The 23777-nt window shown below is 45.3% G+C and overlaps 1 protein-coding gene and 1 long non-coding RNA gene across 2 annotated transcripts; one reads left to right on the top strand and one right to left on the bottom strand.

Moving 5' to 3' along the window:
• Positions 1-5482: 5482 nt before the first annotated feature.
• Rhob (ras homolog family member B) lies at positions 5483-7882 on the bottom strand. The gene has a single exon (XM_046441328.2). It carries the CDS (start codon positions 7485-7487, stop codon positions 6897-6899), a length of 591 nt encoding a protein of 196 aa, XP_046297284.1. The 5' UTR covers positions 7488-7882; the 3' UTR covers positions 5483-6896.
• A 2803-nt stretch (positions 7883-10685) lies between these two features.
• Positions 10686-18905, top strand: LOC131424074 (uncharacterized). Its single transcript, XR_009226552.1, has 3 exons — positions 10686-11479; positions 16981-17109; positions 17347-18905. It is a non-coding gene; the product is annotated as an uncharacterized LOC131424074 (long non-coding RNA).
• The last annotated feature ends 4872 nt before the right edge of the window (positions 18906-23777 follow it).

Genomic DNA, 23777 nt, shown 5'->3' with positions numbered 1-23777 from the left:
AGTCTGCTTACTCCAGGTTCACCAGGACTGTTTCCCCAGGGACATTTTTGGGTTGAGCACATCATGCATTTTTCCTAGGGGTGGGATACAATGCACAAAGCCAGGCCTTAATGGAGAACTTTCCTAACTTTCTTGGGCTGAGGAATTCTCCATGCAGCCCAGTCATTCTTTAACTTCCCTTTTTCATTGCCCACAGAAGCTGTTCCAAACCCTTGTCACTTCCTTTTAGAAGTTGATGCTTCCCGAGTGTCTGTCCTGTCTTCCATTTACATTCATTCAACCACTCTGCATTGAGGTCCTAGCATACATCCAGCTCTGTGCTGGGCACACTGCATTGAATGAGCAGACATGGCTTATTCTTGTCATGATGCTGACGATCAAGTTTATAGTCAGTCTCCTCTTGCTCCTCACTCTTCCCAGATCATCACATCCCTTCTCCAAGGCTTCAGTTACCACCTGTACCCCGATGGCTCCTTCTTTCGTCAGATGACCTGGAAATCTATCCAAAGAGATGAATGTCACATAGGCATCCTGACTTGTAGTTGACAATGAGGAAAACAGTCCCCATGAATAGAGGATGGTTGAAAAGCAGAATCACAACTCTTATCCCAGAATGCCTTTATGCTGGACCACTTGCCCCAATCCAGATGAAACCACCATGGTGGAAACTTGTTTCCCTTTCCCATCTGCATAGCATGGATAATATTCTTCCCTTAAATCCACCCCCACAGCAGTGTTAAAGTCAGGCTAGCACACTTAGCAAAATTTTATTGAAGGTGCCAAGAGAATTAACTATCCACCAGGTGTAACCTGCAGTTGGCTATCCATACAGTTTCTCCTAAAGTCCACTGGCCTAGACCTTCCTCTGCCTAGCTGAGCCACCCACTTAGAGCAGAAGTCACCTCCCTTCTTCATACCCCATCACCACCCAGCAAACCTTCCACACATCTACAATGTTCTCACAGAGAAGGGAAGTAGCCCTCTTTCCCTGCTATATAAGGTCCATTTCCTAAGACCACAGCTCCTAACCCAGGATTGGCTTCTTCCTAGAAAAGTTGATCTGATAAATTTCCCTCCCTTTAGGGTGATTTCTCTCATCTGTATAGATTGTGGCCTTTCTGCATGACCTTGAACAGTAGCCTAATTCTGTACAAAAAAATATATGGACTATGTTAAGAGGTTGAGAAGGACAGTGGTCACTTCCAAAGGCACCTAGCACTCAGTATGAATAAAATCAAACTCAACAGTTCCTTCTGGTAGCTTCCCCCAAATCCGCTCATCTTTTCTTACTCTTATTTTAAACAATGGCATCAGCATCCCCAAAGTCATCCAGCCCAGAATCACAGGGGTCACCATGGTACCTCTCATTCAGATTCCCATACCTTCAACTTCCTAAGTGTCTTCGCAAAATGCTCCATCTTCCCCTTGTCTATGCCTTGGTTCAGGCACTCTCATCTCTACCTGACCAAGGCAGAGTCTTCCTTGATGTAGTCAGGGTGCTCTTTCTCAATTTATAATCCCACCAGAGATGCAGAATTATTGTTTTGGGCCAGATTTCCTGGGTTCAAATTCATTAGACTACTGTAATCCTGGGCCAGGTGTTTACCTCTCTGTGGCTCCGTCATCTCATCTGTAAAATGAGGAGAATGTACCTTTCCTCTGAGTTACTGCAGAGATCATAGGTGGCTATTCCTAAAATGGCTCCCAGTGAACCATCCCTCTGGTCTGCACACCCACATGTAATCCCCTCCCATTGAACGTGGACTGTACCCAGTTACTTGCTTCTAATAAATAGAATATAGCCAGAGGGAGGAGACATCTCTTTCATAATTGGATTTGAAAGACAGTGACTTCTGGGTTGTCCACACTCTTTCTCTGGCCCATCTCTCTTGCTTGCTATAAAGAAGCCAGCGGTCATGCTGTGAGCTGCCCTCTGGAGAGGCCCACAGGACAAAGAACCGAGGGCAGCCTCAGCCAATGAAGAACTGAGTCCTGCCAGCAGCTACATCACTGGGCTTTGGAGGAGATCATTCCCCTGAAAATCCTTCAGATAAATCCAGCCCCAGACTCATGAGAAACCCAGAGCCAGAAGACCCAGTTAATCTGTGCCTGCATCCCCAACTTGCAGAAACTGGGAGGTAATCAATGTTGTTCTAAGCCACTGTGTTGGGATAGTGTGTTATGCAGCAATAGATAACTGATAGAAGGATTAAGTAAAATAACACATAAAAAGGGTTTAGGCGTTGTGCATGGTCAATCAACTGTGGCCATCGTCATCATTATCACCAATATTTGATTGGACTGAAAACCCTCTGAGGGGAAAAATGATGTCTAGTTATCTACTGCAGCCCAATCACCTAGCACAGTGCTAAGACCAGAATCTTTTGGTCAACAATAAATATTTGCTGACTAAAAGAATAAAAAAGAAGGAATAAACTGGGATCCTCTAGATTCTTACCTCCCAGGCCAGAAAAGAGGCTGCTGAGAGTTGGAGGAGCAGACCTGCTGGGTGTCTGAAGACCCAGGTTCTCCCTCTAAACAGAAGATGGACCAAGTAAAGTGGGTGCATGTCTCCCAGGAGCAGTTACCACAAAGCTTGCCCTTGTGTGTATGCCACATTCTTGGAAGGCACAGAGAAAACGGTGACTTTAATATGGAAACCATCCTCACCTACCTTCTCTCCTGGTCTGCCAGATAGATGCTCCTTGAGTTGTGCATAGGAGGAAAGGAGGAGCTGTGTTTTATTTGGCTGTGTAACACTATTTTTCTTGATCGAAGAAATATATGCCAGAGGGGCTGAAAGTAGAAAAATAGTTCTCACCCCAAAGAGCTTTATTCCCCAAAGCCCAGGCCCCACAGAAGTAAAAAGAAGCTGCATGCGTCATTATTGCATTGATGGCCCACCCTCCCCAAATCTCCTCCATCTACATATCACCCACACCTGCTTGAAGACTCAGCTTAAATGCCTCCTCCTCCATCACACCTTTCCAAACATGCCAGGCAAATGTAAGCACCCTAGGCTCCTGTCCCACCCTCTTCTGATGCCTCCATCAGAGCATGCTAGGTTTCAGGCTTAGTAAGTGCATTCCTAGAACTGCCCAACCCACGGGGTCTACAAACCAGCTTCTGGAGGGCAAGAGCCCGGTCTCATTGCTTCTGTATCCCCATCTCATCAGAGTTGACAAAGCACTCTGAATGAATTACAGAGTGCTGTTTCATTCTGGATTCAGAAATGGCAGGATTCAATCTCTAAAGGGGAATTCAACCCCACTTTTACCCAAGAATGTGGGGGAGAGAAGATAGGGATTTACTCTAGAAGGAAAGCTTGCTGAGAGCTCTTTATTCCATGGTGTAAGGAAGTTGTGCAGGACACAACATCACAGAATTCAGTCTGCTTTAATATGGAAACCACCCCCATTCTCTGGACATTGACAGGGATATTCTCTTATCCTAAGCCAGTAGTTCTCAAAATGTGATCTCCAAATCAGCAACATCAGTATCACTTGGGACCTAGTTAGAAATTCAAATTCTTAAACCCTAGCCCAGATATTCTGGATCAAAAACTCTGGAACTAGGACCAGCAATCTGTGTTTTAACCAGCCCTCCCTCCATATGATTCTGATCACACTTAAGTTTCAGAAACCCCAGTCTAAGTCTACCAAAGCACATGTGGAAAAGGCCTTAGAAACACAATCCATATTGATTTAATAGTAAGATTAAAAGAGAACCCAAGATTATGCCCCTTGCTGTAAAATGCCCAGGATCAATGAAACTCCCCACTATTTTCCACAAAACTGTTCAACAGGCAATTAAATGAACTCAACACATTTATTTTAAATGTGCAAAATGAATTTTCATATCCTAAGAGTAACACCAGATGTTTTACCTCTTTTTCCTAATTGATTTTTCAGCCTACAGCAATTCGTCTTTATATTTTCCAGTTGGATCCTAATGTGTCAAGAAGAGTATGTTCCGGCAGAATTATTAAATGCCATGCATTTTAAAAGCAGCATAACTCAGACTGCCATGTATCATCTAGATGGTTGTCTCCCCAAAATATAAAAAACAGACAGCTATAGGTACCAGGCAGGAAAGCCAGAGAGGCCCTTTCAGAAGGTGGGATCTCCAGGCTCTTGGCTGGCTACAGAGCTGAGTCTGGGCATTGGGCCCAAGCCTGGGCTCTTCCCACAGAGTTCTGGACTCCCTGGTACTGAAGGATTTGTTGGCTGTGAAGGATTTGCTATGTGAAACCTGCAAGTAAACACCCTGCTTTTTTCAATGGGAAGTTTTGCCTTTAAAATGAAAAAGTAGGGTATGAGGTAGAGTTGAGTGGAGCCAAAGAGGCAAGGAGTGGTGCCTTTCTCAGCTCCTGGTGGAGCCCAAACAATCCCCCCCTCTGTTGGCTACCATGCCCCTGCCCAACTGAGCCGGAGGCCCTGTTACTGCATGTTTGAGCTGGTGAAAGGTCATTACTGACCAGGTTTTTTTCACTCACAAAAACTCTGGAGTCTGAAAGAAGACAAGGAAACCAAGGAAACTGAAGCCTCAGCTTTGAAGCAAACAAACTTCAAAGGAGACCTCCCTTGCAAGGACCCTGGGGGGAGGAGGTGAATGGAGATGGGGGTAAACAGCCCTGAAATCCAGAAAGTGCTGAAAAACAAAACTCTAAAACTTCTTAGGTAGATTGGAGGGGTGCCACTCCCTTCCCTGGAAGCTCCTGGGAGCTGGCAGATTTGAGCCCTCATACCTGCAGCAGGATTTCAATGTGGTCTCCAACTCCAAATTAACCTGTCTACATTCCAGAGCCTCAGCAGAAAAGATAAGGACCTGAAATCAGCTCATAAAAATGGGGCTACTCCAACTTTAAGTAGCAAACACCCAGTCTCCCATGGATGATATAGCCCTTCTCAGTCCCTAGAATAAAGCCTTCTAGGATCCTTCCAGAAACATATTCAGATGAAAGTTCAGTAAAGAATCAGCTCCTTATTTGAATTCTCTCTCCCACTTTCATTGAGGAATTCCTGCCCCAGTGCTAACAATCTACAGTCTCATCCAGGGTATTGTCTAACCCCTAGATCTGAAGGAGACCCAGTTAACAGCCTGAATAACACTGAGAATTTTTTTTAAAAAAGTTCTCTAAGCTTAAGATGCACACATAACAACTTTTCAAAGAAGCTAAGCCCCCAGAGAGACTTCAGACTATCTTTAAGACATGCTGATGGACTCACCTAATTGGACTCAATACACATTAGGTCCAAGATCTTTACTTTGGAGTCCAAGTAACCCTCTCATCTTCCTCTAGGAATGTGATAGGAACAACCTGGTCTCCCTCAATCACCCAACCCCACATCCCCCAAAGGGATCTCATCATCATTTATTATAGGAGAAATGGTGTTGTTATCAAGAAAGGGTCTTACCAAAGAGTTCTTCCCTTGTCCCAAATTCATAGATATTTTTATACACTATTAAACCACAGGAGCCATTTATAAATGTCATCATCATAGTCTTTTAATATTTTACATAAAAAACTGTATACACAGCTTATAGAACTTTTATGTAAACATCATAAGCTCACCACTTTGTCATTTGTCAGTTTATTTAAAAAATAAAAACAAGACAACAATTTAGTAGAAGTACCACTGGGCTGGGAGGAGAGGCGAAAAAAGGAAATGGGGGCAGGTTTATTCTCTGTACAGAGATGCAGAGAAAATTTCACATAGCTATAGAGACTGCCTTGTGAAAAATGAAAGTTTTAAATAGACCCCAATACTTTTTACCTTCCTTTATCAAAATAGTGTGCATAACCTGCACAAATAAAATCACAAACAGTGTTGCCACTTTTTCAAGAAAACAAAGCAAAAATTAGTGGGGTTTTTTCCCTCTCCTAGTTTAAAAGTCATCATCATCTTTTAAAAAACATCAGAAGTAGATGAGGTTACAGCATACAAGTATGGTCAGAATGCTACTGTCTTATGCAAATGACAAGTGCATTAAGTGTCAAACAATGAAACAATTGTGCAAAGAATTCTTTCAACAAAAAGTTTTTAGCCTTTAAATAAAACAACAGTTTCTTGGGCTGAACAATTTTCACTTGTAGGACAGGCACAAAGTTCGCTTATGGCAAAAACAGCCCTGCAGCGCAACCCCCTCCTGACACTGGTGGTTGGTGAGGGGTTTGCTGGGGGCTGATCCGCAGGAGACACTGTGTCTGGAAGCTGCGTTCTTCTCAGCCCCAAGTCAATTGCAAATGTTTTCTTCAGGGGTCGGAAAGATGGCCAAATCCAGTTCATGCTTGGATGGGCGCCGGATCCAGCCTGGGCTGGAACTGTTTTGGGGCCCTGGTCATTTCACTCGCCTCCACCATTAAATAACACCATCTCGCCTCCGAAAATAAAATTATATCTATATTTATATAACACCCCACCCAACCTCCCCAGCCCTCCCCTCCCGCAGTTCCCGGGGTCTATGTTACAGACAAGAGACCGCACGCGCTCGCTGGTTGTGGGTGAACAACTGACGGGGCGCGGCCACACTCCTGCGCCCTGCGTGTCCCTGGGGACCAGAGACGGGGGCGGGGTGAAAACGGGGCGGGGGGTTGAACAGACACACAACCACACACTCTGAGGCCTGGCTCTTCAGGAAAGGATGCTCAGGAACCCCTTGGCACTCGGCAGGGCGTCCGGACCTGTGCAACACTGCTGGACGCACACAGACACTGGGAAGGGGGCACCCGATGCCCACGCCAACTCTCGGCGCGACAACCAGAGCAGCCAGGAGAAGCCAGGTGGTCCGGCGGGGTCCTTGGGGGACGTGGGTCTCCCCTTCTCCCAGCTCGTGGGGGACGGGCCAGGGAGGGGGAGCCAAGCTGGCAGGGGAAGGCGGGGCGGGCGCGGTCCTCATAGCACCTTGCAGCAGTTGATGCAGCCGTTCTGGGAGCCGTAGCGCTTCTGCAGCGCGGCGCGCGTGGCGGTCTCGAAGACCTCGCGCACGCCCTCCTTGGTCTTGGCGGAGCACTCGAGGTAGTCGTAGGCTTGGATGCGCACCGCCATGGCGCGGCCGTCATCCGTGCGCACTGGTTCCTGCTTCATGCGGGCCAGCTCTGTGCGGACGTGCTCGTCGCTGCGCAGGTCTTTCTTGTTGGCCACCAGAATGATGGGCACGTTGGGACAGAAGTGCTTCACCTCGGGCACCCACTTCTCGGGGATGTTCTCCAGCGAGTCCGGGCTGTCCACCGAAAAGCACATGAGGATGACGTCGGTGTCCGGGTAGGAGAGCGGCCGCAGACGGTCATAGTCCTCCTGACCCGCCGTATCCCACAGCGCCAGCTCCACCTGCTTGCCGTCCACCTCGATGTCCGCCACATAGTTCTCGAAGACGGTGGGCACGTACACCTCAGGGAACTCGTCCTTACTGAACACGATCAGCAGGCACGTTTTGCCACACGCGCCGTCGCCCACCACCACCAGCTTCTTGCGGATGGCCGCCATGAGCGGGCCGGGCCCGGGCAGCAGGAGGGGGCCCGCGAACGCCTCGCTGCCGTCCCGCTCGCCGCTCACCGCTCACCTCGGGCTGCGCGCTGGGGGCAAGGGTCGCTAGCTGCACCCAGGCCCCGCGGTGGCGCGTTCTCTCGGTGCGCTCGGGCTGCCGCGGCGGGGGCGGTGGGGGCGCCGGGGCATAGGGTGCACCGTGCGTCTCGAAGCGCTGCTCCGGGGCTGTGGCCGCTCTTCTCGTCCCAGCCCTAGGGTGGGCGGCTTTGTGCGCAAAAGTGGCTGGAGCCGCGAACTCGGCCTAGCTCCCTCCCGGATCTGTCTAGGCCTCGCGTACTCGGGTACCGATGACTAAAGCCTGACTGCGGTGGCAGATGCGGGCTGCGGCCCTAGCGCCCGCTATTTAAAGAGTCCGGCCACTTTCTTAATATAGCCGCCCAATGGGAAACGAGCCGGCTGAGCTCATCGCTGCGGATCTTGACTCTGATTGGTCGCCTGCTGCAGCCCAAAGGCGGGGCCGGACAAGCTTGATTGACGGCCCAGGCTGCCGGGCTGGGAGAGGCGGCGACTGGGGAGTCTGCGCGGCGGCTAGCCCTGAGGGCCTGTGTCGCCACCCCGGTAGTTGCCTTCGCCCCAGCTTAAGTGCGCAAGGCCCCACTGGCAGGCTGGAGCCCACAGGGTCTGGGAGAGCGGGTCCGAGACTCGGTGCACTTTGTGGGGCGTTGGCGACTCCCTGCCCCGCTTCCTTGAAAACTCCCGGCGGGAGGGTAAGAAGAGGGCGGGGGTCGAACTTGTGGGGGAGGGGAGGATTTTTAAAGTGGTTTTGTTTTTAAGTAAACAGCCACACGTGTAAACTTTTGCATTCAAGCAAAAGTTATTTTTCCTTTCTTTGGAGGCGGCCCCTCCTGTGGTGTGGGCCGGCTCACCGGCTCCCCCCGTACTCGCCTTAGGGCAGCCATACAAGTTGACTATATAGTGGATCTGGCTCAGCCTCTTCCTCCAAGCCTTACTGCCCACCCCTTTCATGGCCCCCACTTGGGTCTCTAGATGAAGATGAGGGGAAGGAGCACTGTCCTAAGGCCTAACCCTTAGCACAATGAAAAGGGAAGATTGATGCCAGCCCATTTTAGGATTTTACAGTCCCCAGGGAAGGGCAGCTTCCACCCAGCTCTGCATAACTAATTCCATTCCAGTGAACTGTCAGAGGTAAAGAGTTAAAGAGAATTCAACCACCCCCAAACCCATTGATGAGATGAAATGGCTTGAACCCCCCCCCCCCAAAAAAAAAGTAGAGTGAGGTGGAGGAGGATTGCAGGTGGGGACACAGCAAGTTAGTGTCTGGTGGATACTGGACCTCTAGTCTCCTAATATGCACCAAGACTTCATTCATCCATCCCTAGAAGAGATGACACCAACCTCTGGGCTAGAAATACCTAAGTCAACCCACTGACAGGGACCCAAGAGGAAGGAAGCAGGCAGGGGGAGTCAGGGAGGGCCTCCCAAGACGAAGGAATAGCTTGAACCAAGTGGAAAGGTGGGAAATTGTAGGACACACTGTAGGAACAGGTAGTGGCTTTGTGTGACTGCATTTGAAGGAGAAACAGTTGAATCTCAGATCAGAGTCCATCATGGAGGCTAAAGTACCAACTAAGCAGGGAGTTGCATCCAGGCTGGATGAACTGGGATGCTTCTCTTTTTCTGCAGAGAGACCCTCCACATCATGGTGAGGTTATTGTCTCATAGTTTCATCTCCCTCTCTCAAATTATTGGGGCAGGGGACAGGATTTTATCTCATCTCAGCATCTTGAAGACCCAACACAATGCCTGGCCTTATGCAAAAATCAATAGATATGGTTACAGTGGCACACACCTTTAGCTCCAAGCACTCAGGAGACTGAGGCTCAGGAGCTGGAGCCACACTGGGCAACATAGTGAGACCCCATCTCAAATTAAAAAAAAAAAAAAAAAAAAAACAGTAAATGATGGTGGAAGGTTAGGTTCCAGAACTCCTCTGACATGTCCTAGGATTTATCTCAACTCCAGATTCTGCTTTAACAATTATCTGACTAAATCCTTGCAGCCAGCTATGTCCCAGCATTTTCACTTATAATTCATATGTTAAGAACTAGATCTTTATGTGACTCTACAGATATAATCAAGTCAACTAAGACATTAGTGCAGGTAACCTTGGCCCACCTGAAGTGATATCTTATTCAAAGACCAGGAATGCTGTGCTTCCTTGGCTCTGGATTAGCTCCACTACAAGGCCCCATTTTTTGTTGTTGTTGTTTTGTTTTTAGATGTACGGAACTAATTTGTCAGTAACTAAATAGTTTTGTTGGTTGTTGGTAATTTAGGGCTTTATTCTGGACTTTTTTTTTTAAGCTAGCCTATTAGAAAAATCTTATCTACACATGTTTTTCTTCTTTTAGTCAAAACTTTTTATGGCTGTATTGTTCGCACTGCTTTCCTTGGTCTTAATATAGCTTGAGAATCTTGGCTATGTCCTTAAGTTTCAAATATTACCAAAATATAAAACAATTAAAGCTTTGTACCATGTGTTTTTTTAAAAAAAAAAAAACAAACCTTAAATACAAAGGATCAGGAAGAGGGATTAAGTTCATTTGTTTCCTGATTTTCAGACACTATCTGAGTTGTTCTGAGCTCAAAGCTCAGTATCAAAATAACTTCTCAAAATATGCAGTATCGATGTCAAAGTAAACAAATAGAAATATCTATGTTCTACAGCAACTTCTTTTCCTGCTGTTCCTTTTTTTTTTTTTTTTTTTTTGCCCAGGATACTTTGACCAACCCTGCCTCAGACTGAACCATTTAGTGGATGAACTTTTCCAAACTAGCCTTATGCCCCACAGTCTCTTCCCTCCCCCTCCCCCTTCACCATGCCCTCCTGATGAAAGGTAGGAATAAACTTTAATTCTGTGGGACAAGTTATTTTAGTGATTTATTTTATTAACGTGTATGTTCATTGTATGACATACCCCCACCAGTGAGACAGGTGAATTCCATTTCAGGGAAAAGAAAGATATTAATGTATTCCCAATCTTCAACCTAATATGTTTGGTCTTTGTTTATTTTTTGCCCAGTGTCTCCTGTAAATCACTCCCTGCCCTTCAGACCAGACCAGAGTTTGGAATTTTCACTAGATTTTAGTGCCACCTTGTGGCAATCATGAGTTTTTTTTTTTCTTTTTAGAAAACAATTTTTAAAATCTGTAAAAGATTTTAAAAATATTTTGTGAATATTTTTATTTTAAAATATTTCACAGGATATAAATTAACTGTGTGTATTTACACAGACAACAACTTCACTAATTTACAAACCAATGGGTTTCATTTCCCCCTAATTATGATTAAAGAAATGTAAAGCAACTTTAACCCCCCTCCCCCCAAAAAAATCATAGGATTTTTTCCCCCAGTTAAGAAAGCCATTGTTGGATTCTCTGATATACTTAGAAATGACACTAATTCATTTACCCCTAAGCACTTACTGGGAACCAGAACTGCATTAGATATTTCTAATGCTTGTTGGATTTTAATTTTTTCTAACTTAAGTTGTAACTAAAGTCTTTGAGAAAAATTTCAACTTCACATCTCTCTGCAATGAACTTTAAAATTGGAAAGATTCTTCTAGAACTATCTACACTGTTTCTTGTAGAAGAAATGAGACAGTCCTGGCTGGTCCACTTGGAGCCCATGGGCTTTCTGGGTTCTCCATCTATTAGCAATGGCAGATAAAATGTCCTTTTTTGGCCAGGAGATTGACATCTAATATGAACCCTGGGGTGAGGAGAAGATTGGGCTCACAAGAGCACCACTATAATTAGACTGTTAAACTTAGAAATGTGGACACTGAACACTGACCTGACCTCTCTGTCCAGTGCAGGTCCAGGCCAAGGAGAATAGACAATGGGCAAAGCATCAGCTCCTGCTCTCTCTAAAATTACACTGTTATTACAGTAGCCACTAACAAAGGTGAGTTTGGTGTATTTGGAATGTCACTAGGGCCACTGAGGAACTGACTTCCTAACATTATTTCATTCTAATTAAATTTTAAAAACTGATATTCAGTTCAGTTATTGGGAAACCTAGGTACATACGAAACAATTTGGGCAGGTGAATCTACCTTTTCAACTGGAAAATTTTATGAAATCGAAACAGATTATTTTCAGTGAAAATTTAGCAACCAAATGGAAATGTGGTGTAATTATAAAATAAACATTAGACTGGAAGACTTAGATGGAAAAACATGTGAAATAGTTCATTAACAATTTTGACATAAATTACATAGCAAGATGGTAATACTTTGGAAATAAAGGGTATATTCCTAAATACATGACATCTAATGTTAGAAGTATTTGGACATATTATGTAATTTATTTTCACCTTTGTACATTTTTAATGTGACAATTAGAAAATATAAAAGTGTGCGTGTGGCTCACACTTACATACTGGGAAGTTGAAATTTTTCTCAAAGACTTTAGTTACTACTTAGGCTAGAAAAAAAAATTTAAATTCAACAAGCATTAGAAATATCTAATGCAGTGCTGGTTCCCAGTAAAAGTATGTGTGTGGCTCACATTGTAAGTGTGATTCACACAAATATAAAAGTGGACGTGTGGCTCACATTGTAAATGTGGCTCACACTTAGAGGTTAGAAACTCAGATGACCACAGGGGTCCCGCAGGTACAATGTCCAATGCCTGGAAGCTCAGATGCTCCCAGCTCTTCCTGTAACACTCTCTTCCTGGGGAGAGTTGCTGCTTGTGTGAGCCCTGTGGAATCTTCTTGCCTGTGCCCCCAGGTTTCCTTGTATTTGTCCTAAATGCACTGCTGGACTCCGATACCAAGAGGATCACTGAGTTCTGGGGCAACCCAGGCCCTGCTTCCCATGTGAGTCACTACTCTCCAGACCCCAGCCTCCCCCTCCTCTGCATCACTGCCCCTGAACTGGACCCTCGCCAAACTAGGCAGTGTTGTCCTGGACAGTAGAGACCATTTGGATCTTTTTGCATCCTGATCCCTTTTCCTTTCCAAAAGAAGAGATCAAAATCGTGTCCTTGTCATCTGCCCCCAATTACCCTATATTCCCCCATCTCCTTCTGCCCTATAAAGGCTTTGAAGCATCTAAACCTGGCTGGGCTGTTAAGTAACTGTACTCCCCATGCTCTCCAAGCACGTTCAGGAAAGAAATATGCCTTTTTCTCCTACCAATCTGTTACCCATTCATTTCAGCAAACCTTCAGAGGACGAAGAGGAAGCTTTTCCTTTGCCTCTATACACGCTGATCTGTTTTCCTTAAGAGAGAATCCAAATCTATACATATTGCAATTTTGTAGAAAGTTGTGGATGTAGCCATTCTCAGGAAGTTTGGATGAACTTCAGTCCTCTAGATTCAATTCACTAAACACAGATCTAGAGGAGAGAGTCAAGAAGGGGAGATAAAGACATGGACAATAAGGCATAGGGCAAAGACGAACACATGCTGGGGTACATATTACAAATATCAAAATAAGGGACAGATACAGCTTCATGCTGGAGGTAACACTCAGAGATCCTGAATAACAAGTAGGATTTTTTTCAGGAAAAAAAGAAAAAAGAAACCCCTTTGCACCATCTGAAACATTTCCTGTGTGGATTTTGAATGGAAAAGGTTCCACACAGAGCCATTTGATAGGAAGGGAGAAGCAGCAATAGGCAGAAGAATGAAAATGTCCCTCCTTCCCTGCTGAGGTTTGCCTGATGACAGAGGAGTGTGAGGTTTGTGGAGCCCTGAGGAATGGGAGGGCAGAAAAGAAAGAGGAAGGTCACAGAACTTGCCATTACGTAAGTGCTGTCATTACAAAATCCACCCAGGCAAACTCCGGCCTGCTCTATGGTGTCTGCTGAAATTACACACACATTTATCATTGTAGCCAAAGCCTGGGAAAGTGGCGTGTAGATTCAGTGAGCAGAGAGGAAGGATCCAGGTGCCAGAAGGCTGAAGGAGCTGCTTCTGAGCCCTTCAACCTCCAGGATCTACATCCTTGAGCATATTTTCTCAGTTCCCCTGTTTGTAAAATAAGTAGAACTTAGAGGTTGGAAACTCAGATGACCACAGGGGTCCCGCAGGTACATAACTGTGTGTAAGACATTAGGCTGTGGTAGCAACTGTGGGGAACTAGAGAACAAGCCGTAACTAAGCTATAGAAGCTCAGAATTTAAATTGAAACCATTGTATTGTTCACATTGTGTTGTCCCCTGCACAGGCAGGGAAGGCTAGCTTTAGCTAATGGAACCAGTTTGTGAGCAGGATGGATTTAATTTAAATGTACCCAGGGAGTATTAAATGTATCTAGGGAGCTTACCTGTCAAAAGTTATACTGTCAATCCTTCCATCAAATGAAACAGAGCAAAACCTTTCAAAAAAAAAAACAAAAACAAAAATCCTTTATTTATTTTATTACTCAAGACCTTCTTTTATTTGTATTGTTTTTAACTAAGATCCAAAGGGTAAAACATTACAAAGGATGGAACCTAGAGGAATGTGGTTTTAAGAATAAATTATTCTCACCCATCACAGTGGTACACATCTGTAATCCCAGTGACTAAAGAGGCTGAGGCAGAAGGATCACAAGTTTGAGGCCAGCCTCAACAACTTAGCAAGGCTCTAAGCAACTTAGTGAGACCCTGTCTCAAAATAAAAAAATAAAAAGGGTTGGGGATGTGGCTTAGTGGTTAAACTCCCTTGGGTTCAATCTTCGTATCAAAAAAAAAAAATGAGTAAGTTATTCTCACAGCTGAGAAGGGGCTCACATATGGAAGGGTGGGTAATCAACCTTACTGTGCCTGTCTACAGTGGAACAGAACACCACGTTTTTTTCTCTGCTTTTTTTTTTTTTTTTAAGTCTTGAAAGCAAATGATCTAATCAAAGTATTTATACAGGGATGATTCACTTCTGTGTTCTCTTGTGATGTCAAAATTTTGCAATAGGGCGAAGCTAAATTGACAATGGATTTCCCCACTCCCAAGTGTTACCACTGAAGATGTGTCTGTGGCTATTTATAGAATGAGACAGAGCCTACATTAGGAGCCACTGCTCAGAACCAGGGCAACAGAGGAGCAGAGGATGGATTCGTGGGGAGCCTCCAGCCACATAAGCACAGCTCAGCATGGGAAGCTGTCCTTCCTGGGGACCACAGTCAGAGAGGAGAACACTGAAAATCTCTCCGGTTGACAACCTTGATAAAACTGCTCTCTCTGGGGTCTGTAGGGTTGTGTGATCTCTGCTCACCTTGATCACAATGTGTAAGAAAGAAACTGAAGCATTTATAACTTGGAAATTTCAGTGATCACCTAGAAAGTTCACTCATCTATTCATTCCACTAATGTTTGCTAGGTGCTTCCTGTCTGCCAGGGACTATGCATAGGACCTCACATGCTTTAGGGTACTTAGTGTACTTGGCATCTCACAGCAATTGAACTTCCTAACTCCACAGGACGTAGGGATGGGGTGGATATGAAGGAGGTGGTGACTGTTGTGGCTTTCATTCCATCATTCATCCCTCCAACAGACTCGGCCAGGAATGGGACACAGGGAGTAATGAGGTATGTAGAGTCAACCCCTGAGAGCCCTGGCCCATAAATAGAAGTGACAATACAACACAGTACTAATAGCAATTAACCAGTCTACTTCAGCCTAGTGTGGTAAGCACCCTGATGGGAGGGGCTGAGGAGATGGTTGTGCTTTGGTGCCTCCAGTGAGCTACACCCTCCAGTATTCATCTCCAGCCGTCTCCTCCCCTGATGGCTCTGTGCCTGGCTACACTCCAGCTTGCACCAATGAGACATCAGTGAGAATGACGCAAGGTTACACACCCAGGCTCGCCCTTTCAGAATAGTTTTTCTCAGAACCTTCCTATGGTGCCCTGAGGAAATCAGTCAGCCATGTGGAAAAGCCCATATGGAAAAAAATTGCCCTTGGCCATTAGCTTCAGTTAACCTAAGAGCTGGTGGCCAGCACCAACTGCTCCCTCTGTGGGGTGGGATCATTAGAACCTTCTACCCTAAAGCCCTAGCCAACCCCATGGGAAGAGGAACTCCCTGACTCAACAATCCACAGGTCCATTCAATAATGAATTGTTGATGTCTTAAGCTACTTAGTTTGGGGATGAATTGTTCCATGGCACTGGGTGACCACAACAGGCTGTGTTGATGTTTGCATGGAACTTGCCAGGCCAAGAGAAGAAAGGCATTCCCCATATGGAAGCCTGAGATGGTGCAGTGTATTCAGGTACTGGGTAGGTGGCTGGGTTTGGGGTATGAGGGGTAGGTGACAAATTCTGGGGTTGGAGAGGCTGGCCAGGTCCAGATCAGGGCATCCAAAGGTGAGTCAGGAGTCCCCAAGAACACCTCTAGTTTTGATGATCCACTAAGAGGACTGATAGGACTTAACAGCTATGATTTATTACAGCAGAAAGACGCAAAGCAGAATCAACAAAGGGAAAAAGATACATGGGGTGAAATCTGGGGGAGCAGGTGCAAGGCCATTGTTCCTTTTGATAATCCTCAGTGTTCTCTCCCAGAGGAGCAGGGACCAATTTCCCCAGCCATGAGATGCAGCAACGCATGAGAACTGCTGCCAACCAAGGAGGCTCACTGAAGACGAGGTGCCCAGGACCCTAATGAGGGACTGTGGTGATTTATTTTATATGTCCACTTGGCTAAGCCATGGTGCCTGGATGTTTGGTCAAATACCAGCCTAGATGTTGCTGTAAAGTTTTCCTTTTTGTTTTTAGATGAGACAAACATTTAAATCAATAGGCTTCTAGTAAAGCAGATGACTCTCCATAATGTACATGGGTCTCATCCAATCAACTGAACAAAGTCTGAGGTTTCTGTATGAATGAGAGGGGAACCCCTGCTGGAGTTTCCAACCTGCTGTCCTGCAGAAGTTGGGCTCAAAACTGCAACTCTGAATTTGCAGCCTGCCAATCTGCCCTACTGATTTTGACCTTGCTAGCCACCTCTGTGTCTCTTTGTCTATCTCTCTACCTCTCTCTCTCTTTCTTTTCCTCTCTCTTCATATATATCTCTGGTTGGTTCTGTTTCTCTGAAGAACAATGACTAATTCAGGAATGCTCAGATAGGTCCCTTTGTCTGGCATATGCCTAAATTCCAGTCTTCCTGAAGGAAAGCAGGTGTTAAGCATCAACCATAATATTTGTACAAACACTTGAGGCACAGCGAGTCACTCTTAACAGTGAATGGTGAGAACTCTCCTGAAATCCAAGTTCCCAGATACCAGCAAAGGCCAAGCTTGTAAACAGACCTTTATGTGAACAAGCAGTGGGGCCTACTCTGATAACTCTTTTTGTAGGGAAGGTGAGTAGTTTAAATTGAGGTAACAGGGAGTTGATGGATTTTTTAAAAATGGAAATATGTTATTGTACTGAGAGTTTAAGGAGAGGGTGATAATGATGTTTTGTTTCATAAGGATCTGGGGTAGCCGTGTGGGAGTCCTCCAAGGATCGAAGCAGGCTTCAGATCCAGAGACCCTCTAGTCATCCATGCAGAGCAAGGATGGAGAGTAGGGAATGGATTTGCAACCACAGCAGGACCCATGGTAAATATGTTCCCACTTCCTAGGATGCCACCTTCTCTCCCACTCAGAGAAAGGCCTTGTGTAGCCAAGGTCACCAGCTGTACTGTGCCCAGCCCCTGGAAAGATCTCATCTGCCAGGCTCATCGAGGTGTGTGTGTGTGTGTATGTGTGCGTGTGTGCGTGTGCGTGTGATGTGTGTGTGTGTGTGTGTGTGTGTGTGTTTGGGGGCCATCACACGTGTCACACCTCTCCTCCTAGGTTATTGAGTAAGAGATGAGGAGGGTACCTGTCCAGGCTATGAGAGAGGAAGTTGGCAGGCTGGATCTGGAGGTCCAGTCAACTATTGGGGACCTGAAGGCCCTGCAGGGCCAGGCTCTTCTCCTGCTCTCTTTCCTCCTGCCATCCTCCTGCCATCTCTTTCCTCCTGACACTCTCCTGGATACCACTGGGACTCAAGGACATACCTAGGTAAAAGGATTCTGTGGGCCTCTAGAGTTCTGCTTCTCTAAGTATGGTCCATGGACCAGCAACACTGGCAGAAATGCAAAATCTCAGGCCCCAACCCAGACCAGCCCAGGACCCATGGAGTCAGAACCTGGATTGTAACAAGATCTCCAAGAGATTCATCTGAACATTAAGGTTTGAGAAGCCCTGCCCTGTTCGGGCCTTCCTGTACTCTGCCTGCAGGAGAGTGGCTGTGGTGGTTAAATTGAGAGTGGCATCTGCGAAGCCACACGCAGCTCTGCCTGGGTCCTGCTGGTACTAGCTGTAGAGTCTTGGCATCATCTTCCTGTGCGTCAGTCTCTATTCTGTGAACTGGAAATAGTGCCTCCTCCAATGGGTCACTGTGACTTAAATGAGTCATTGCATGTAAAGGGCTTGGAACAGGGCCTGATACATTGCAAATACCAGTAACTGTTAGATTTGTTGCTAAATATGTGTCAGTGGCCCTGGCGGTGCTGGCCCCACCCATTAATGTGTACACATCTTCCCCTACTGACCTGGCAAAAGAGTGTCCCCCAACATACTGCTCTGATGTTAGAGTGCCCCCCTTGTGGCTCTGCCCTTAGTCTCCAGGTCTCCTGAGGTGCCATAGAGTGGGTTATCTTGTTACAGGACAGCCCTTCCATTCTGGGAAGTCCCTCTCCTTCCAAGACCTCTTTTATCCAGGTTAATCATTTGTGGTCCTCAGAGCTGATCTCTGCAGGCCCTGGCTACTGACCCCTTAGCCATCCTGGGAGCACATGGCCATTTGTCTATGTCCTTAAAGTACATAGCTGAGATCAGGGCACAGTCATTTAGGGATGTCTCATGATTGTCCCTTCATATCTGCTGAGTTTTGAGGACAGGCCAGTCAGGTGGCCATAGGACAAGGTTTCTCTCCCAAGGGCTACCTCCAGGGTAACCCAGATAGAATAGATGCTGAGCTCCCCAAGAAGGTCCATATGGAGCCGCAAAAAAATGGAACCCCCTGGAGTTCTGGTGAGCACACAAGGGCAAATCTGAGTAAAGGTAAGCCCAGCAGTTCCCTCACATCTTCATGAGCTGACTATAGCAATGTGCCTTGTCATAGATGGGAGAGGGCAGATGGTGGCTCATCCCAAATGGGCAATGCTCCACAACCTTTGGACCATAGTAGGACTTAGAATTTCCTGTTAAACTTTTGGTCAATGTTTCTGGAATGCAAATAAAGTAAATCAAATCCCAAGGGATAATAAAGTGCTCTTGCTCTTTCTCTCGCTCTCTTGTTACCTGTGACTGTATCCTAAAGACTATCATTAGTATTATACTACTAATACATAATACTAACAAATAAATAAATAATACCGGAATACTATAGCTACTAAGGTTGATGGATGATTCTAATAATAATAATCACTAGCATGCCAGGTACAGTGGCACACGCCTACAATCTCAGCAGTTTGGGAAGCTGAGATAAAAGGATTGAAAATTTGAGGCCAGCCTCAAACTTTCAATTTAACAAGACCCTAAGCAACTTATTTATGACTCAAAGTAAAACATTAAAAAAAAATAAGGGCTAGGGATGTGGCTCAATGATAAAATTCCCCTGGGTTCAATACCCAGCACACTAACCTTAACCCTCACCCTCCTACACAAAAGAAAAAAGAATAATCACTAACAGTTGGGGATTAATTATGTGTTCATGCACTAGGTCATCTAACCTCACAATAATTGTGACAGGGACAAGGGTTATTGGCATGGAGAGTCACCTTGCTTCAGTAGCCAATTTCCAAATTTCCTTACCCAATTTCCAAAGTGGATTTTAGGTGTGCCTGCTGGACTGCAGGCCCTTTTCTGTGATCATTAGTGAAGTTGAGGAATGAAAGGGGCCTAAAGGCTAAATTGGTACACGTTTTATTTATTTTATTTTGGTACTGGGGATTGAACCCAGGGACATTTTACCACTGAGCTGCATCCCCAGTCCATTTGTTTATTATTTGACAGGGTTTCACTGAGTTGCTTAGGGCCTCACTAAGTTTCTGAGACTGGCCTTGAACTTGTAGTCCTTCTGCCTCAGCATCTTGGGTCACTGTGATTACAGGCATGTGCCACTATGTGCAGCCTGATATATGTCTCAAAGAGCCATGGAACTTCTCCCAGAAGAAGGCAACTGATCCAGAGGGCAGAAAAGGGATCCAAAGGGAAGTGGAAGTGAGAGAGGAGGAGCCAGCCCAGGACAGAGATGTGGAAAAGAGAGAGGAGAGATTTGGGAGAGGAACAGCTCTGAGGACAGGGATCTAGGGTAAAGAGGAGATTTAGGGGATTTTGACTGTTTGACTCAATAGCCCCCTCTGCTACCTCTTTGGTAAAGATCTATATACATTTACATTTCTTTTCAAGATTTTTGTTCATTTGTTTTTGTTTTTTGGTTCTGGGGATTTAACCCAGGGGTGCTTAACCTCTGAGCCACATCCCCAGTCCTTCCATTTTTCATTTTGAGACAGGGTCTTGCTAAATTGCTCAGGGCCTTGCTAAGTAGCTGAGGCTGGCCTCGAACTTGCAATCATTTGCCCCAGTGACCCTGGTTGCTGGGATTACAGGCATGCACTACTATGCCTAGCATCAAGATTTTTTTTTTTTTTTTTGAACTGCATATCTGTGTGGAAGCTACCCTGAACTGAACTTCAATCAAGGCAACCCAGCTGTATTTGTATTATACTATTATTATCCCCACAATTTAGAGATAAGGAAGCAGAGATTAGAGAGTTTAAATAACTTGCCGAAGGTCACACAGTCAGTAAATATTGAAACCAGCTTCCATGAGCAATCTGCTGGTGGACAGACACTGCGGACCACGGCGTTGATTCCGATGAGTGTTAGAGAACTGTTTTTTGCTAGTGCAATTCCCATTGCTACTTCTCCATTTCAGGGGCTTATACTTGCCTGTTTACACAAAAATGGTTCTAGAGCTCTTGTGCTGCAAGTATCATTTTGTTTACTGCCTCCTTGAAGTATACTTCCCAGATCTCCCCCTAGTCCTCCTTTCCCTTCTCCATGAACCACCCATCCCCTTCTTGAAGCAGTCTCTGAATGGGCTTTTCTAACCTGCCTGTATGAGCAGACAGTTCCCGTGCTCTTCACTGAGATTCCACCTTGAACTTAAACACAGCAGCAGCAAAGGCTGATGAAAGACCAATGGGCACAAGGGCACAATTGGTGCAAGAAGTCCTGCCAAACCCATGCACTCCCTCAGGGATCATGTATTGAGCTCACACTGGCAATCAGGTGTGCACCACTGTGGTCAGCTCTTGTACTAATTTCAAATCATTGAGGTACATATGAAATTCCTGTTTACCCTCTCCAATCCTGTTCCCCAGCCTCCTCTTTTGACTGTGTTATTTAACATTTCTCTGCATATATTATACATTTACTACCTGTCACTGTATCCTAAAGACTATCTGGTGGTGTTTTGCATATTTTTAACTTTTACGTGAATAGTAATGTATGTTATATAACTACAACTTCATGTTTTTACTCAATGATGTTATTTTGAGATTTAGCTATGTATTAACAGGTAGCTCTTGTTCATCCATTTTTACCTGTACTATATTCTATTTTGTAAATACTTATTCATTCTCCTGTTGGGCATTTGGGATTTTTCCAAGTTGTTTCTCTCTCTATCTCGCTCTTGCTCTTGCACTTTCTCTCGCTCTCTCTCTTTCTGTCTCCCCCTTCCCCCATACTTTTCTTTTTGGATACAAACTGTGCTGCAGAGACCATTGCTGCAGTTGGATAGGCCAACGCGTATACGTGTGAAGGAGATTCTGGAATATATACCTGTGTCATAGAAAGAAGCTTTTTATGAGACAAAAATCCAGAGTTGCTCTTCAAGTTTAAGAATTGCAGCTAGCCGGTGGGGGGTGGGGGGGTGTGAAACAGGTGGTGACACTGCCTCCAGCTTCTACATTGGGAGCCTGTGTCCTAGGTGAGCAAGTATGGACACCTTTCAGCAAGTGTATGTCCCTGAAAGCTCCACACAGTGGTGCATGCAATTGATCCCAGCAGCTAGGGAGGCTGAGATGGGAGGATTCAAAGCCAGCCTCAGTACTTTAGTGAGTCCCTAAGCAACTTAGTGAGATCCTGTCTCAAAATTTAAAAAAAATTTAAAAATATTTTAAAAGGCTGGAGATGTGGCTCGGTGTTAAAATGCTCCTGGGTTCAAATGTAACCTAAAGCTCCGTCCTCATCCTTGATGCCAATCCAATAACGAAGACAATCTTGAGAAAAAGGAAAAAGAAGGTTTTGGCTTTTCTAGCAAAGGAGAAACACAGGGAACTCCTGTCCCAAAGGTTGTGATTCTGCTTATCTGCAAGAGCAGGGGGCTTTTATAGAGGTGATTCATAGAAAATGAGATTAAGGAGGAGAGATCAGGAAAGAGAAGAACAGAAAAAAGAAGATCATGTAGGAGAAGTTTAGGGGAATGAAAAAAGAAATGTAAGTTTCGAAGCCACAAGGGATATAGTCAAAGCATCAAGTGAAGCCCTGTTACACAATCCCCAGTACCCCCCCCCCCAAAAAAAAAGTGCACCCTGTTGATGTCCTTTCATCCAGGTCTGGTCAGAGTCACACATAGAGGCCTTGCTATGAATCATTATTCTTGTCCGACTTCTCCTTTGTATCTACAGTTGGAAACAGATAATTTGGAGGATTCTGATGAATCACACTGAGTGTAGCAGTGAGGAATCAGGAGGGAGGGCACCATTGTTTAGAGAGCGGGGGAAATGGGTTTATCATTTAGAAATCAGGACTAATATTACATCAGCCTTTTCTGGGTTACAAACCACGAAGCAGAAATTTTCCAGTTCTGTGAGCTTCTCTGTTGGCCTCTGTTGTATATTAATTTCAGCTGGGTTGACTGGGCAGAAAGGCCCAGGAGTGTCTCACCCCCACATCTGGAAGTTGGTATAGGCTGTTGGCTGAGTCACCTTGATCCCTCTTTGAGTGGCTTTTCACCCTCCAACAGGCTAACCAGCTTCCTCACACAGAGGTCTCCAGGGCCGGACTCCACCACAATGGAAGAGATGCCATAAGGACTCCCCAGGGCTGGGCACAGATCTCAAATAGCATCACTTCCACTGAATCTGTTGGCCAAGGCAGGTCACAAAGCCAGTTGATATTTGAGAAGATAATTGGATGCCTCTCTTGTTGGAAGGAGAAGCAAAGACTCATTGCAAAGAAATGTGGGAGGGCTTGTTTCAGACATCTTTGACAACAATTTCCCATGACTGAGCAATTTGGGCAGAGGTGTAACTTTACCAGTCACCATTGTGCTAGTAGAGTCTTTTTGCAATTTCCAAAATAGATAAGGATGACATAATTTCCATGTCCCTAGATTTCCTGGCTAGAAAGTATTCACAGAGGGGTAGATTTTTAAATTATTGGTGGCTACTGGTTCTTCTCTTCATCTAAAAGTGTTGTAAAGAATCTACCTTAAACCTTTGTGAATTCTTTCAATGAGTATATTTTAAGCACCTGCTGTGTCCAGAGCATTGTGCTAGGTTCCAGGGATATAGAAGTGAACATAATAACATGCATGGTTTCTATTCTCCTGATTCTTTTTCCATGGGAAGGAAAGAAGCTTTAAGCAAGTAATTATAGAGTTAGATATTTCATTACTGTGGTATTTATTGCAGGAGAAAGAAAGCATGCCCAGAAAAAAATCTAAGTGAAAACTTTGTCCTGGGTCAGGATCAAGGGAAACTTCCTAAATCCTGAGGAACAAATAGGCATTGTGCAGGCTTATGGGGTGGAGGAAAGTGTTAAAGGGAACAAACATCTAGGGCAGAAGCAGCAGCATGGACTGAGGTCCTGGAGGAGCAAGAAGCCTACATGTATGAGGAACTGAGAAGTAACAGGAAAAGGGGAAGCTAGTCAAATGAGACTAGAGAACAGGCAAAGGCTAGATCATGCAGGGTGTGTCGACAGTATAAAGGATTTTATTCTGTCCTGAGAGCAATAGAAATGTGTAAGCCTGAATAATGGACTGAACTATGCCCCTCAACGTCCATAGGTTGGAGTCTTAATCTTCAATATGATTGTATTTGGAGATGAGCACTTACAGAGGCAAAGGGCACAGGGCAGAGCCCTAGCCCAGTAGGACTTGTGTTCTTAGAAAAAGAGGAAGAAATACCAGGAAAGCACGTGCACAGAGGAAAGGTCATGTGAGG

This window comes from Marmota monax, unplaced genomic scaffold, assembly GCF_021218885.2.
Source record: "Marmota monax isolate L192 unplaced genomic scaffold, Marmota_monax_Labrador192_F-V1.1 WCK01_AAM20220418_F8-fsc00010, whole genome shotgun sequence".
NCBI lineage: Eukaryota > Metazoa > Chordata > Mammalia > Rodentia > Sciuridae > Marmota > Marmota monax.
This window is presented reverse-complemented; position numbering and strand designations above follow the sequence as displayed.